The sequence below is a fragment of the Nomascus leucogenys genome, chromosome 4, assembly GCF_006542625.1.
Source record: "Nomascus leucogenys isolate Asia chromosome 4, Asia_NLE_v1, whole genome shotgun sequence".
NCBI lineage: Eukaryota > Metazoa > Chordata > Mammalia > Primates > Hylobatidae > Nomascus > Nomascus leucogenys.
This window is the reverse complement of record NC_044384.1, coordinates 77854050-77872229: the sequence shown is the minus strand read 5'-3', so window position 1 is coordinate 77872229 and position 18180 is coordinate 77854050. Positions and strand designations below refer to the sequence as shown.

The following is an 18180-nucleotide window of genomic DNA, read 5'->3' as shown; positions in this document are numbered from 1 at the left end:
ACAAAATCCTTAACAAAATGCTAGCAAATCATGTATACTTTTGAGGATTTTTGCATCTATGTTTATCAGGGATTGGTCTGTAGTCCTCCATTTTTATATCCTTGCCAGCTTTGGTATCAGACTCATACTAGCTTTCTAGAATGAGTTAGGGAAGATTCTCTCCTCTCTGATTTCTCAGAAGAGTTTCAAAAGATTGCTATTATTTCTTTTACCTTTGGTAGAATTCGGTTGTGAATTTATCTGGTCCTGAACTTTTTTGTTGGTGTTGTTGGGAAGTTTTTTATTACTGATTTAATCACTCATTATTGCTCTGTTCAAGATTTTTCTCTCCCATTCAATCTTAGGAGGTTATTTGTTTCCAGGAATTTATTCATGTTCTCTAGGTTTCTAGTTTGTAAGTGCATAGTTGTTCATAGCAGCCTCTGATGATCTTTTGTATTTCTGTGGTATTAGCTGTAATGTACTCTTTTTTATTTTGGATTATGTTTATTTGGATCTCTTCTCCTGTTTTTCTTAGGTGGTTTAGCTAGTGGTTTGTCTATTTTATTTGTTTTTGTCCCAATTTCATTTAGTTCTACCCTGATCTCTGTTATTTGTTTTATTCTGGTAGCTTTGCGTTTTGTTTGTTCTTGTTTTACTAGTTCCATGAGGTACAATGTTATGTTGCTAATTTGTGATCTTTCTATTATTTGATGTAGGCATGTAATACTATAAACTTCTCTCTTAGCACTGCTTTTGCTGTTTTCAATATGTTTTGGTATGTTTTGTTTCCATTTTTATTTATTCCAAAAATTTTTAATTTATGACTTAATTTAGTAAACAACCTAACTATTGTTTAGTAATATATTGTTTACTTTCCATGTATTTGTATAGTTTCCAGAGTTCCTCTTGGTATTGATTTCTAGTTGTATTTGGCTATGCTCTGAGAAGACACTTGGTATAATTTCAACTTTTAAAAAGTTGAATGCTATATTGAGACTTGTTTTGTGACATATCTTGGAGAATGTACCATGTGCCCCTGAAAAGACTGCATTTTACTTTTGTTAGTTAGACTGATCTGTAAATGTTTGTGATGTCCATTTGGTCAAAAATTTAAGTCAAATGTTTCTTTGTTAATTTTATGTTTTGATAACCTGTCTAGTGCTGTCAGTGGGGTAAGTTCCCCATTATTATTGCATTTCTGTATGTTTCTTTCTTTATGTCTATTAATTTTTTTATGACTCTGGGTGCTGTTCCATTTTTAGGTGCACATATATTCAGAATTTATGTATGTTCTTGCTGATTTGATCTCTGTATCATTATATAATGAGGTTATTTGTATTTTTTATCATGGTTTATTGTAAGTCTGTTTTACCTGATACAAGTGTAACTACTACTACTCACTTTTGGTTTTCATCTGTGTGGAATATCTTTTCCACCTGTTTACCTTCAGTCTATAACTGTCTACCAACCAGTAAGGTGAGTTTCTTTTAAGTAGCATGTAGTTGCTTCATGTTTTCATCCATGTCATCAATGTATATCTTTTAAGTGGAAAATTTTAATTCATTTATTGTTAAGGTTAATATTGTCTTGTGAGCTTTTGTTCCTGACATAACGTAGATTGTAATGTAGCTGTTTTGTAGATTCTTTGTTTCTTTTTTTCCTTTGTCTTTGTGCTTTAGTGGAGTTCTGTCATGTAGTCATTGGATTTCTTTTTTTTCTTTTTGTAATTTTGTGTTTATATGATGGTGAATATTGACATTTTGTATCCACATTTAGAACTCCTGGAGAATTTCTTATAGGGCCAGTCTAGTGGTAATGAATTCCCTCAGCATTTGGTTGTCTGAGAAGCACTTTATTTCTCCTCCATTTATGAAGCTTATTCTGAATAGGATATAAAATTTGTGGTCGACAGGTTTTTTTTTCCTTTAAGTACTTTAAAAATACAATATCTATTTTTTCTGGCTTGTAAGGTTTCTGCTTTTAAAGTCCACTATTAATCTGATGGTGTCTTCTTTATAGATGACTGGACACTTTTCTCATGCTGATTTTAGGATTTTTCTTTCATGTTGACTTTAAACAACCTGATGACTATATGTCATGTTGAGGTCCTTTTTGCAATGTATTTTCCTGTAGTTTGTTGGGCTTATTGTATCTGGATGTGTAAATCTCTTCCCAAACTAGGGAAACTTGTTGTCAATTATTTCCTTAAATAGGGTTTCTGAACTGTTTGCTTTTTCCTCTCCCTTGGAAATACATATACTTCATATGTTTGGTTGCTTTATGTAGTCCCATACTTCTCAAAGGCTTTGTTTGTTCTTCTTTATTCTCCTTTCTTTATTTTTGTCTGATTGAATTAATTCAAAAGACCTGTCTTCAAATTTTGAGATTCTCTTCTCTGCTCCTTCTAGTCTATTGTTAAGGCTTTCAACTGTTCTTCATAATTCTTTCAGTGAAATTTTCATTTCCAGAAGTTGTTTGGTTATTTTAAGATCTCTACCTTCTTGGTAAATTTCTAGCTCATATCATGAATTGATTTTCTGATGTCTTTGCATTGGTATTCAGATTTATCTTATGTCTTATAGAACTTCGTTAAAATCAGTATTTTGAATTCTTTACCTGACATTTTGAAGATTTCTTATTGGTTCAAATCCATTGCTAGAGAATTACTGTGCTCCTTTGGAAGTGTTATAGCACTTTGTTTTTCATACTTCCAGTATTATTATCCTGATTTCTTTGCATCTGGAGAATTAGTCACTTCTATTATTGAATTTACTTTCATCGGGGTGTGACTTATTTTTCTTGAGAATGTGACTATGACGTATGCTGAGTAGGGTTATTTGGCTTTGTTTCTGGGTGTGTAAACTGGTGTAGACTCTGTATGATTTTCTTGTTTGTAAATATCCTTAGTGTACTGGTTTGGGTGTCCCAGATAATGGTTTGGGCTATGGAACACACAGTGGTCCTGGTTCCATGCTTTGTATCCAAGGCAAGAGGGCAAAGCTGGGCAGTATTGGTTGTGCAAGTCTGCACTTGAACCCCAGGATGGTATGTACAAGTGCTGGCCCTTACAAGGTTCAAAGAGCAATCCTCAGACCTCTGAAGAAATGCTCCAGCAATAAGCAGAGCAACTGCTGCTATGCAAATGACCCCATGAGGGAAAGAGTGCATCTTAGGCTCCATGGCCTATCAAGGGGTAGTAAGATCCAGTTTGCTCTCGCTCAACCCAGCAGGGCTCCTTCCCACAGCTGGACACTAGCAGTGCATTGGGACAGTTAGCCAACTCAAATGCAGTTTGCCTTTAGAGTGTGAAAATGCCTCACATCATGCTACCTGACTTCAAACTATACTACAAGGCTACAGTAACCAAAACAGCATGGTACTGGTACCACAACAGACACATAGATCCATGGAACAAAACAGAGCCCTCAGAAATAATGCCGCATATCTACAACTATCTGATCTTTGACAAATCTGACAAAACCAAGCAATAGGGAAAGGATTCCCTATTTAATAAATGGTGTTGGGAAAACTGGCTAGCCATATGTAGAAAGCTGAAACTGCATCCCTTCCTTGCACCTTACACAAAAATTAATTCAAGATGGATTAAAGACTTAAATGTTAGACCTAAAACCATAAAAACCCTAGAAGAAAGCCTAGGCAATACCATTCAGGACATAGGCGTGGGCAAGGACTTCATGTCTAAAACACCAAAAGCAATGGCAACAAAAGCTAAAATTGGCAAATGGGATCTCATTAAACTAAAGAGCTTCTGCACAGCAAAAGAAACTACCATCAGAGTGAACAGGGAACCTACAGAATGGGAGAAAATTTTTGCAACCTACTCATCTGACAAAGGGCTAATATCCAGAATCTACAATGAACTCAAACAAATTTACAAGAAAAAAAAACACAACCCCATCAAAAAGTGGGCAAAGGACATGAACAGACACTTCTCAAAAGAAGACATTTATTCAGCCAAAAAACACATGAAAAAATGCTCATCATCACTGGCCATCAGAGAAATGCACATCAAAACCACAATGAGATACCATCTCACACCAGTTAGAATGGCCATCATTCAAAAGTCAGGAAACAACAGGTGCTGGAGAGGATGTGGAGAAATAGGAACACTTTTACACCGTTGGTGGGACTGTAAACTAGTTCAACCATTGTGGAAGTCAGTGTGGCGATTCCTCAGGGATTTAGAACTAGAAATACCATTTGACCCAGCCATCCTATTACTGGGTATATACCCAAAGGACTATAAATCATGCTGCTATAAAGACACATGCACACGTATGTTTACTGTGGCACTATTCACAATAGCAAAGACTTGGAACCAACCCAAATGTCCAACAACGATAGACTGGATTAAGAAAATGTGGCACATATACACCACGGAATACTATGCAGCCATAAAAAATGATGAGTTCATGTCCTTTGTAGGGACATGGATGAAACTGGAAAACATCATTCTCAGTAAACTATTGCAAGGACAGAAAACCAAACACCACATGTTCTCACTCATAGGTGGGAATTGAACAATGAGAACTCATGGACACAGGAAGGGGAACATCACACTCCGGGGACTGTTGTGGGTTGGGGGAGGGAGGAGGGACAGCATTAGGAGGTATACCTAATTCTAAACAACGAGTTAATGGGTGCAGCAAACCAACACGGCACATGGATACATATGTAACAAACCTGCACATTGTGCACATGTACCCTAAAACCTAAAGTATAATAATAAAATTTAAAGAAAAAAAGAAAAAAAAAAAAGAAAAGAAAATGCCTCAGGCTGCAAAACTTGCTACCCTGGCCAAAACCACTCCTCTCAGACTCAAACCCTCCTGGTCTTGTCCTGCAAGGTGGGTTCCCAATTCCATTGTCCACAGCTGAAGCCCATGCTATTCTTGCCTCTCCATTCTAACCATGTGGATTCCTCCTCCAATCAAGGTAAGATCACAAATCTCTGGCTAACGACTCTACAAACCAGTGACTGCCACCAATGCTAGCTGGCAGGTTCATGTGCAACCCACTATGAGTTAGCATCAGGAATGACCTCCTTCCATTGGTCCTTAAGTCTGAGAGTGCATTTGGGGTACTTCCCAGTGCTCTTCCTTCTCACAGTCCTTTGACTGTTCCCCAAGTCTCATCCAGGTTTTGGGAAACTCAAAAAGTTCTCAATGGCCTGGATTGCCTGGCTTCCTGGTGGGTGTGTGTATTGTGGAGCACTCCCCCTCTCACATATGGAGGGATTGATTCACAGTTTTCCATTTGGGCTGCTGTCTGTCTTGTTTTCAGCAGTATCCAAAGTTTTCTTTCACTTTTATATTGAACAATCATGTTTCTTCTTGGATACAAGTTCACAGTGTGAATCTCTACACACCACTTGCTATTTCCAAGTGAGCAAGGATTCTGGCAAAGCATCCATTCTACTATCTCAGAAAAAAAATACTCATCTCTATTTTATTAATGAGAGAACTCAAGTGCATAAGTGTTTATATAACCCATAATCTCAATATGAATTTTGGGAAGTTATGCTGCCATCGGCCAACAAAACTTACGTAACACTTTAGCCTAGTTTCCATTATGCCACTCATGATTCTGTCTGATTTCTGCCAGGAAACTTAATGATGAATCTTCTCTGAAGATGTTCGCATTACCAAGAAGAAATAACCCTGAGTAAAGTAAATACACTGGTGCTCTTCCTAAGAAAATGGAACCAGGCTTCCATACGCAGTTTAAATGTTGCTTCTCTAAATGATTGGAGTGACAGACTCTGGTTATTCTCATGAGTAACTTGTCCCCTAAGAACTTTATGTATGTTCAAATTCCTCAATTATTGTTAGTTCCCAGTCATTGGTCTCTAACATCCCAACATGACTCTATTTAACATCATGTTAGAGGTTCCACCCTGTGTGTCACCTTTTGGTGATCATTTATTGATCTCAGTGTAAAAGGTTGTCCATTGTATTAAGTGGCCTTAATTCACACTGGTATATTACTCTGAGTCTGCAACAATGGCCAGGGATAAAACCCCCAGCTAAAAATATTGTTCATTGTGGATACGATGATCCCTTCTTACAGCTCTTTAGCACTTTACAGAGTGCATTCAGAGACTTCTGTTTTTCCTCACAGCAGCAGCCCTGTGTGACAAGTTGAAGAATATTTTCTAATTTCCACCTAGTCATTACTTTTTCCTTAAATCTCCCTCCCTCTAGAGAACTTCAATATTTGTGACTAGACATTAAATAATAACTTCTTAAATAGGCGCTTTTCTTTCTTCTTTGAGTAGGACTTGCAATTTGAAGATACCAACTGAAAGTGTGTCATCTTCCTTGAAGAGCAAGGTAAGTTTCTAGCTCTGTTCTATGGTCTGTTTAGGTTGTAGTAATAGAATATGTACTATATAAAAGTTCAAGGGCAAACATTTTCCCATTGAGTATTCAGAGTTTAGTATCCCAGCTTTTAATATTTTCATGCTATCATGCTATTTAGCCACAGTCCAGGTGTTACAACAATCTCCATTAATTGGGAAAATGGTGATTTTATTCAAATAATAGAAGATGGTACTATTCTCACTATTTAAAATTCATATGCTTAGAGGGCAACGGACATTGGTGTCTATTGAAGGGTGGAGGGTAGGAGGAGGGAGTGGATCAGAAAAAATAACTAATGGGTCCCAGGCTTAATACCTGAGTGATGAAATAATCTGTACAACAAACCCCCATGATGCAAATTTACCTATGTAACAAGCCTGTACATGTATCCCTGAACTTAAAATAAAAGTAAAAAAACAAAAAACAAAACCCTTATACACACAAAAAATCCATGTGCTTAGAAGAACATTTAGAAAATGATGGGCACTCTAAATACTTGTTGAGGCAATGAATGAATGTATCTAAATGAATAAATTAATAAATAAATGTCAGCAAATGATCCGTGAGCACATTATAAAATACATGGTTCTGTGTCACTGAAGCACAGTCTCATGCCTAACTTTGCACAGGCTATTCAGAGGCTCTTGATTGGAGGCTTTAGATTTTTTAAATTAAGGAATCCACACGATTTACATTGTGACACATAATGTATGACTGCATGCATGTGTACACACACACATACACACACAGCAAAATCAAAACTTACATGGAATCCTATTTTTCACCTATAATGCACTTTTACTTTCTATTTTTTTATGCTAAATGAGCTAATGTATGCAAAATACATAAAAGAGAATCTGCACATAGTGAGTGGTTTATGTGTTAATAGCAGTTATATTTAATTTAGTTTATTGATGCTAGTGTTTTTTTATTCTGTCTTTCCTTGCCATAGAGAACTTGGAGCTTTTTTTGACCACTACCTGAGACAGATTTTTTTTCTAATGGTATTTATGCATTATTTCATGACTGAATTTCCAATTTTAGACTTAGTATTCAGGATTGACTAGCTCTTTTTTTCCAGACACAAGGTAAGCTTCTATGTTCCATAAATACATTTAGTAAAACAGGGAATTCATGCAAAAGCAGTGGGACAGCTATAGATACTATATTATTTCAGAACAGAAGTAGATGCTTTAAATATTTTTTTCTAAAAACATATGCTGAGGCTGGAGTATAGAAATGTCAAAACTTCCATTAATAGGGTGTTCAGTGATACTTGTGAAATATCATACTGCTTCCCTAAAGAAGATGAAAAAAATGAGATAGATGATGCTCTGATAAAGTAGGTGGTAATTTCATTTTATTCACTATCAATTAGGCTTCTACTTGAAGTAAAACAAACAAAAATAACAGAAGTGTGAATTGACAGCTCTTCAAACTACAAAAGGATCTAAATAAGTTAGCAAGATGCGTACAGAATTGTAACCTTTCCCCCATAATCTCATCCTTATTATGACTAGCACATCTAATGCTCATTGTGAAGTAGCTAAAAGCACAAATTTTGATTAGGTTGGAACTTGGTTTCAATTGTGAATGTTGACTATTCTCCATACTAGTTGTATAATTGTAGAATATCACAAAACTTTTCAAATATCAAATTCTTATAATGGTAAAATAGTAATAACAATAATACTTATCACACACAAACACACACATGTAAACATTTATATAAAAAGTTCTTAACATCTGTTGTAGAACATAGTATATTCTAAAAGTGATTATGCGATTTAAGTTTGGCAAACATAATGCTTTCATGGGCTAAACTTATGCAGTGTGGAAAGACAGTAGGCAAGAGTAGCTAGCAGATGAATAGTAGTTAGAGGATGAATGCCCTTTCTAATTTAAAACACTATTCATATGCAAGAACTGATCTAAATAATAATTTTACAACTTACAACCTTCCACCAAAACAGATCTGCAGTCTAAAGGAAACCCACGAATGATGCATTTTAAACTATAAGGGTCAACTAAGAGATGACATAAATGAAAGAAAAGCATGAGTTTATGTAAAGGAGATGCTGCGAAACCAAGCTAAAATGTAAATTTCAAGGAAGAAATTAAGCAGAAGAATGGTTCACATGGAATCACTGGAACAGTCAATCATTTGGGTGAAAAAAAGACAGAATGAGAATTATTGGGATGCACAGAAAATCTCAGTAGCCCTAGTATGTGAGGAAAGACAAATTGAAGAAGGGGCTACAAGACTTCAAAATTTACCAACACACAAAGCCCTGCCATCCTCCTTTATGAATCTAACAGAGATCATCATTCCATTCTAACAATAATATTATAGCTAGCTCTCATCAGACTGTGCTAAACATTTAACATTTTGTTTATTGTTGTAAAAATGTATTATTTCATTGAATTTTCAAAATAATGCCTTGAGGTTGATCTCATTAATATTTTCATTCTGCAGATAAATAAGGTTCAGGGAAGTTAATTTGGGACCAGTGTGGCCTAGGTAGTAAATGGTAGCGCTGATAAGAACCTCTTCCCAATCCCAAGCTCTATATCTGATGCTGCCTTCCCCTCAGAATTGTCTTTGCTAGTTGTACATTTCCCTACTTCTCCAGCTGTCCTGAGACCCTTAATGTGCATTTTCCTCTCAGTTACCTCACTGTGAAACCTGCCTAAGTTTGCACCAACAAAGACAATGAGTAATTGTAAATTGCTTCAAATTCAATTTGATTTAGATTCAATTTAGACCATTAAGCTTGAGAATGACTCTCCTGAGCCAGAAGATAGGCTTGACTATTAACATTTGTGTACATATCAATAAATGACTTAATCTTGTGAGCCTCACAAATTAAATAAATGTAATAACTGATCAAACTCATTATATAGTTGAGAGGAATCAATATACATACAAATTGCCTAGAGCAGTTCCCAGTATGTGAGCAACATAAATATATAAGTTTTACCAGATTAGGGAAAACTGAATTTGCAGAAAAATTAGTTCCAGATGAGTCATCTTGGACACATCATTAAATATACTACATAGCAGTTTATAAATTTATAAAATGGAAACATTGGGATATTATTTACAAAGATCCCCTGGATTCAACACATTGTAACTCTGTAGATAATGCATTAAAGACTGTTATCAAGCCTATGCTTTAGATCTATAGAATTTTGAAGTACAAATTGTTGCTATAATTACATAATGCATATAGTATTTATACATTTCTAAATCTCTTTGTTTATCACTCTATTGCTTTATTTCTCATTGCTACAGGACATCTTATGATTCCCAGATAATGCTGATGGAGAATTGTACAGAAGTGACAAAGTTCATTCTTCTAGGACTAACCAATGTCCCAGAACTACAGATCCCCCTCTTTATCTTGTTCACCTTCATCTACCTCCTCACCCTGTGTGGGAACCTAGGGATGATGTTGCTGATCCTGATGGACTCTTGTCTCCACACCCCCATGTACTTTTTCCTCAGTAACCTGTCTCTGGTGGACTTTGGATACTCCTCAGCTGTCACTCCCAAGGTCATGGCTGGGTTCCTTAGAGGAGACAAGGTCATCTCCTACAATGCATGTGCTGTTCAGATGTTCTTCTTTGTAGCCTTGGCCACGGTGGAAAATTACTTGTTGGCCTCAATGGCCTATGACCGTTATGCAGCAGTGTGCAAACCCCTGCACTACACCACCACTGTGACGGCCAGTGTAGGTGCTCATCTGGCCCTAGGCTCATACGTCTGTGGCTTCCTAAATGCCTCATTCCACACTGGGGGCATATTCAGTCTCTCTTTCTGTAAATCCAATCTGGTACATCACTTTTTCTGTGATGTTCCAGCAGTCATGGCTCTGGCTTGCTCTGATAAACACACTAGTGAGGTGATTCTGGTTTTTATGTCAAGCTTTAATATCTTTTTTGCTCTTTTAGTTATCTTTATCTCCTATTTGTTCATATTCATCACCATCTTGAAGATGCATTCAGCTAAGGGACACCAAAAAGCATTGTCCACCTGTGCCTCTCACTTCACTGCAGTCTCCATCTTCTATGGGACAGTCATCTTCATCTACTTGCAGCCCAGCTCCAGCCACTCCATGGACACAGACAAAATGGCATCCGTATTCTATGCTATGATCATCCCCATGCTGAACCCTGTGGTCTACAGCCTGAGGAACAGAGAAGTCAAGAGTGCATTCAAGAAAGTGTTGAGAAGGCAAAAATTTCTATAAGATTGGAATTTTAACATTGTTGTATACACAAAAATGTTTCACTCATCTCGGACTTTCCTCAAGCAATGAGTTACATTTGAAACCCCACAATACATTTAAGTTCCTGAGGTGATATTCTTACCTCTTTAGAAGTCAATTATTTAATAAAAATAAAACATTCTCAGAAATGTAATATTTGAATGAGGAAGGCTAAAGGGAAATGTTAGAATTTTTGGAACTTGCTGGTCAAACCTTACTAATGACATTCGGTTTACTCACTTGTTCCCCTTGCATTTTCTCTACCACATTCCAATGCAAACATACTTGTTAAACGGGGACACCAGCAAGCCCACAAAAAAGTACATGTTTATGCCTCTTGTGGGCACATAGGCATTAGAAGGAGAAATTTACTCAGAAGTAAATGGGGTGTGGCTAGTTTTTATATAAAGGACGTAAGTAATTAATTTAGAATTATAGTATAAATTTACTTTTGAATAGACCTTTTTATTTTTTTTTCAAATATGGTGGCTGTTTCTAATATGACTTAAATCCACAATGGTTTAAATAATGCAAAAATAAAAGAAATTTTGTGCAGATTTGTTTCCTGCCTTGTTTCTTGCCATTTGCTGTGTGTCCAACTCCTCTGATGAGGTCAGAATGTCTGATTTCGTTTCTTTTTTTTTTTTTTAAAGATAGATACAAATGATTTATTTTATTTCTGGAAAAACATTTTACAATTTCACTGAATCTCTCCGAGGTTGGCATTTTTCTTCTATTTTGCCCTTCTTTTTATTATTATTATTATTATACTTTAAGTTTTAGGGTACATGTGCACAATGTGCAGGTTTGTTACATATGTATCCATGTGCCATGTTGGTGTGCTGTACCCATTAACTCATCATTTAGCATTAGGTATATCTCCTAATGCTGTTCCTCCCCCTCCCCCCACCCCATGACAGTCTCTCCCCCTCCCCTCACCCCACAACAGTGTGATGTTCCTCTTCCTGTGTCCATGTGTTCTCATTGTTCAATTCCCACCTATGAGTGAGAACATGTGGTGTTTGGTTTTCTGTCCTTGCGATAGTTTACTGAGAATGATGGTTTCCAGTTTCATCCATGTCCCTACAAAGGACATGAACTCATCATTTTTTATAGCTGCATAGTATTCCATGGTGTATATGTGCCACATTTTCTTAATCCAGTCTATCGTTGTTGGACATTTGGGTTGGTTCCAAGTCTTTGCTATTGTGAATAGTGCCGCAATAAGCATACATGTGCATGTGTCTTTATAGCAGCATGATTTATAGTCCTTTGGGTATATACCCAGTAATGGGATGGCTGGGTCAAATGGTATTTCTAGTTCTACATCCCTGAGGAATCGCCACACTGACTTCCACAATGGTTGAACTAGTTTACAGTCCCACCAACAGTGTAAAAGTGTTCGTATTTCTCCACATCCTCTCCAGCACCTGTTGTTTCCTGACTTTTGAATGATGGCCATTCTAACTGGTGTGAGATGGTATCTCATTGTGGTTTTGATTTGCATTTCTCTGATGGCCAGTGATGATGAGCATTTTTTCATGTGTTTTTTGGCTGCATAAATGTCTTCTTTTGAGAAGTGTCTGTTCATGTCCTTCACCCACTTTTTGATGGGGTTGTTTTTTTCTTGTAAATTTGTTTGAGTTCATTGTAGATTCTGGATATTAGCCCTTTGTCAGATGAGTAGGTTGCCAAAATTTTCTCCCATTTTGTAGGTTGCCTGTTCACTCTGATGGTAGTTTCTTTTGCTGTGCAGAAGTTCTTTAATTAGATCCCATTTGTCAATTTTGGCTTTTGTTGCTATTGCTTTTGATGTTTTAGACATGAAGTCCTTGCCCATGCCTATGTCCTGAATGGTATTTCCTAGGTTTTCTTCTAGGGTTTTTATGGTTTTAGGTCTAACATGTAAATCTTTAATCCATCTTGAATTAATTTTTGTATAAGGTGTAAGGAAGGGATCCAGTTTCAGCTTTCTACATATGGCTAGCCAGTTTTCCCAGCACCATTTATTAAATAGGGAATCCTTTCCCCATTTCTTGTTTTTGTCAGGTTTGTCAAAGATCAGATAGTTGTAGATATGTGGCATTATTTCTGAGGGCTCTGTTCTGTTCCATGGATCTATGTCTCTGTTTTGGTACCAGTACCATGCTGTTTTGGTTACTGTAGCCTTGTAGTATAGTTTGAAGTTGGGTAGCGTGATGCCTCCAGCTTTGTTGTTTTGGCTTAGGATTGACTTGGCAATGTGGGCTCCTTTTTGGTTCCGTATGAACTTTAAAGTAGTTTTTTCCAATTCTGTGAAGAAAGTCATTGGTAGCTTGATGGGGATGGCATTGAATCTATCAATTACCTTGAGCAGTATGGCCATTTTCATGATATTGATTCTTCCAACCCATGAGCATGGAATGTTCTTCCATTTGTTTGTATCCTCTTTTATTTCATTGAGCAGTGGTTTGTAGTTCTCCTTGAAGAGATCCTTCACGTCCCTTGTAAGTTGGATTCCTAGGTATTTTATTCTCTTTGATGCAATTGTGAATGGGAGTTCACTCATGATTTGGCTCTCTGTCTGATTGGTGTGCAAGAATGCTTGTGATTTTTGTACATTGATTTTGTATCCTGAGACTTTGCTGAAGTTGCTAATCAGCTTAAGGAGATTTTGGCCTGAGACAATGGGGTTTTCTAGACAAATTGTCCCTGTTTGCAGATTTACTTTTAAATAAAAGTATAATCGTCTCTCTGTGTCTCTGCTATGCATCTGCAGATTTAACCAACCACAGATAAATATTTGTAAAAGTAATAATAACAATTCAACAATAAAAAGTAATACAAATTTAAAAATTCAGTATAATAATAACTCTTTACACAGCATTTACATTGTGTTAGGTATTAGAAGTAATCTAGAGATGATTTAAAGTATATGTGAGGATTTGCATGGGTTATATGCAAATATGATTATATACTATGCATCAATATCTAGATCCAATAATCTGTTCTATTGATTTATGTGTCTCTTTTTCCCAATACCACACTTATGTGGACTATCATAAGCTATAGAAAGTCATGAAATCAGGTAATATGCATGCTTCAACTTTATTATCTTTATTGGCTTTGCCATTCCATGTGAATTTATAATCACTGTATTCATATTTATTTTTTTAAAAAGGCTGCTTGGATTTTAATTGTGATTGCAAGGAATCTTCAGAGAAGTCAACATAAAGTCTCTCAATTCATGAATATAATATTTCTCTACACTAATTTCAATTATTAAAACTTCATTAATCAGGATTCTATGTTTTTCAGCACTTTTAAGACACATATCTTAAATACGTTCAAAGAGCTAAATGAAATCTTGAACAAGAAACTAAAGGAAGCTAGGAAAAAGATATTTCAAGAAATAGTAAACTATTAATAAAGAAATAGAAATTATAGAAAGTAATGGGTTAGAAATTCTGGAACAGAAACCAAAAATAGATAAGATAGACTATGGAAAGTAATGGTTCAGATTTCTTGACTTTTAAGTATTGGTATTTTTTACAATTAAAAAAAACTTTTATATTCATTGTTGCATCACAGAAGAATAACAGCCTGTGAGGTAGATTAAAGGATTTTTTCTGCTTGTGAATGAAGATCAGACCATGGCAGGTTTATAACCATCTGGCTATTAACAAAGCCAGCATTATAACTGGTCTTATGTTAAAATGTTATTCACATCCCTACATCTCTGAATTCCTGGATCAAAAAGAATATTTTGGGTCACTTTATAAGTGAGTATAAACGAACAAATTTTGAAAATATATTGGTCGCTCTTGAAGTATCAGCAGAATGTAGAAATTAACTATTTAAAGAAATAACTGCAATCGCACATATATGTACATATGTTTGGGCCCAATTTGGCAACTTACAGGAAGAAATTTCATACTTAGATGCTGTGGCACATTCTCAGCACTTTCAAGATGATTTTTAATACTTTATTTTTATTATAACATTTATTAGCTTTTGAATGATGGTTTGTAGAGCTCACTGTGTCTACCCCCATAATAAGAAAGGAAACATTATTTACTTAATAATGACTGTAACAAAGACAGGGCCTGGTAAATAGTTGACACTCAATATCCTTTGGTTAAGGGAGTGACTTTGATCAAGGTGATTCAAGTTATACCTTGTAAGAATTATGCTAACTTTATTGTCAATTCTGGGCACACGTGATAGAACATATTTATTAGAAAGTGATCATTTAAGCCAGCTAGGAGGAGAATGAAAAGAATAGGAAAGAAACTAATGCTGAATACATTCCTTGTGTCAAGCATCAAGTTGGTAGGATTCTATGTAGCATTCGATGTAATCTAATACATTACAGCTCTGTAAAATAAGTACACTGGCATTATATAAACTAAATTTTCACAGAACATGAAACTGGGATTCAAGGAATAGCAATAATGTTCTCAAAGCCACAATTAAAGCCACCCAATTACATTTAATGTAATCAAAGCCACACTTGATTGGCATTCAGTTGCTAATCAAATACTCTTCTCTGTACAATCCAGGTAACTTACTGGAAAAACATATCCTTGCAATATACTTGGTGTTAATGATCCTCTAGGAGTCTTCTCCTAAATACTCACATCATGTCTATAATATGACACATTTTTCATTAATTTTTCTTTTAGGTTGAATTTTTTTTCTTCCTCTCTCTCTGTCTCTATCTCTCTCTCCTATCTCCTCTCTCTTTTCCATTTCCATATTCGATCCTTAAATAAATTTTTGATTATGTCATATATTTTATCAATTACTATCACAATATTATAATACTTTTCTGTTTATGCTTTTACCAGTATACTGATGCTCCTCAATGAATGACGGGTGTACATCCTGATAAACCCATCATAAAGTCAAAAATCACAAAGTGAAACATCATACATTGGGGACTATCTGTGTTGCCTCTGTCTACTGTAATAATAGCAGCAAGAATTATAGTAGTAGTAGCAATAGTAATAATAGTAGTAGTAAACATTAATGAGTATCTATTTTGATACATAGATTGAATTAAGTATTCTTCATGACAGTATTTAATCCATTCAATTACTTTAAATGAAGTGTTAGCACTCCAATTACACAAATGATGAATGTGATGTATAAAGTTAATTAACTTCACCCAAAACTTTTGAACAAATAGTAAATTAGGATTCTCCAGAGAAAAAATGAACAAATGGAATAAATACAGAATATAGAAAGAGATTTATTATGAGGGGTTGGCTCATGTGATTATGGAGGCTGAGAAGACCCAAGATCTGCCCTCTGCATGCTGGAGGCCTAGGAATGCTGGTAGTGTACTTTCATTTCAAATCCAAAGGCCTGAGAACAGAAGCACCAGTGGTGTAAGTCCAAGTCCAACTCCAAAAGTCTGAGGATTAGTTGTGCAGATATCCCAAGGCAGAAGATGGGTGACCCAGCTGAAACAGGGAGAACAAACTCAAATTCATCCTTACTCTGCCTTTTGTTTATATTCAGGCCCCCAACAGATTGGATGATGCTCACCTGCATTGCTGAGGGTGATCTTCACTCAGTCTACCAATTCAAAGGCTGATTCCTTCTGGAAACAACTTCACATACATGCTCATACATAATGTTTTACCAGATGTCTGAAAACTATGGAGGTTCCTCAAAAAACTGAAAATAGAACTATAACATGATCTAGCAATTCCACTGCTGGGTATGTATTCAAAACAAAGGAAATCAATATATTGAAGAGATATCTGCACTCCAATGTTTACTGGAGCACTATTCACAGTAGCCAAGACATGAAATCAACCTGTGTCCACTGACAAATAAATGAATTTTTAAAATGATACACATACACATGGAATATTATTCAGTCATAAAATAATTAAATTCTAGGCTGGGCGTGGTGGCTCACGCCTATAATCCTAGCACTTTGGGAGACCGAGCTGGTGGATTACCTGAGGTCAGGAGTTCAAGACCAATCTGGCCAACAGGCGAAACCCCATCTCTACTAAAAATACAAAAATTAGCTGGGCGTGGTGGTGGGCACCTGTTGTCCCAGCTACTCAGGAGGCTGAGTCAGAAGAATCATTTGAACCCAGGGGAAGGAGGTTTCAGTGAGCTAAGATCGTGCCACTGCACTCCAGCCTGGGCAACAAAGCAAGACTCCATCTCAAAAAATAATAATAATAAAATAATAATAATAATCAAATTCTGTCATTGGCAGCAACATGAGTGGAACCAGAGGACATTATGTCAACTGAAATATGCCAGGAACAGAAATCCAAATATCACATGTTCTCACTCATATGTAGAAGCTAAAAAATATCTCTTCGAGGTAGACAACATCTCTACCTGGTGGTTTTCAGAGGCTAAGAGTAGTGGGGAGAGGAAGATAAAAAGAGGTTGGTTAAAGGATACAAAAGTAAAGTTAAATAGAAAAGAGTAAGTTCTAGTGTTCAACAGCACAATAGGGTGACTATAGTTAACAGTAATGAGTTGTATATTTCAAAATGGCTAGAAGAGAAGATTTGGAACGATCACCACACACAAAAAAATGATAAATGTTTCAGGTAAGTGATATCCCAATTACCCAGATTTGATCATTACACATTGTACGGGTTTTTTTAATTTTTATTTTTATTTTAAGTTCTGGGGTACATGTGCAGGACATGCATGGTTGTTACATAGGTAAACATGTGCCATGGTGGTTTGCTGCACCTATCAACCATTCATCTAGGTATTAAGTCCAGCATGCGTTAGCAACCTTTTCTAATGCTCTTCCTCCCCTAACCCCACACCCCGACAGGCCCCAGGTGTGTTTTCCCCTAAAACCCCATCATCTCAGCCCAAATTATACACATTGTATGTTTATGTCAAAATATCATATGTACCCTATAAATATGTACAGCTATTATGTATCCATAAAAATTAAAAACAATTTAAAAAAATAATAAATTTGTGAGGTAATAGATATCCTAATTACCCTGATTTTATCCTTACACATTGGATGCATGTGTCAAAATAACACATGCACCCCAGAAATGCAATCATCATGCAGCAATAAAACAAAACATATTACAATGAAACAAATATTACAACAAACATTACAATAAAACAAACCATTAACATAAACTATTAACAAAAAATGGTTACTAGTCAGCAACATGAAAAGATATAAAAAGAAAGCCAACAAAATCACAAAAATAAAATATATATTATTTTTATAAAATCCTGTTTTATAAAAACAGTTTTATAAAATCCTCTGAGGGATAGCATAAATACTAGACTAGACAAAATCGAGTTTAGAATGAATATATATAAGTTAGAATTTTAAAATATTCAAAATACAGCTTAGAGAACAAAGAAATGGAAATCATGGAAGACAAAACAGGCAGGATACATTGAGAAACTCAAATGATTGTGTAAACTCCATATGGAAAGAATAGCAAGAACAAGAAAAAAAAATGTTCAAACAGAAAATTGATAAAATTTTGCCAAACTGAAGAAAATTAAGTCCTTGGATTGAAGAACTCCACCAATCTGGG

The 18180-nt window shown here is 35.7% G+C and overlaps 1 protein-coding gene across 1 annotated transcript; it reads left to right on the top strand.

Moving 5' to 3' along the window:
* The first annotated feature begins 9642 nt into the window (after nt 1–9642).
* Nucleotides 9643–10676, top strand: LOC100586993 (olfactory receptor 5B2). The gene has a single exon (XM_012512113.2). The coding sequence runs from the start codon at nt 9683–9685 to the stop codon at nt 10616–10618; it is 936 nt and encodes a 311-aa protein (XP_012367567.2). The 5' UTR covers nt 9643–9682; the 3' UTR covers nt 10619–10676.
* Nucleotides 10677–18180: the final 7504 nt, after the last annotated feature.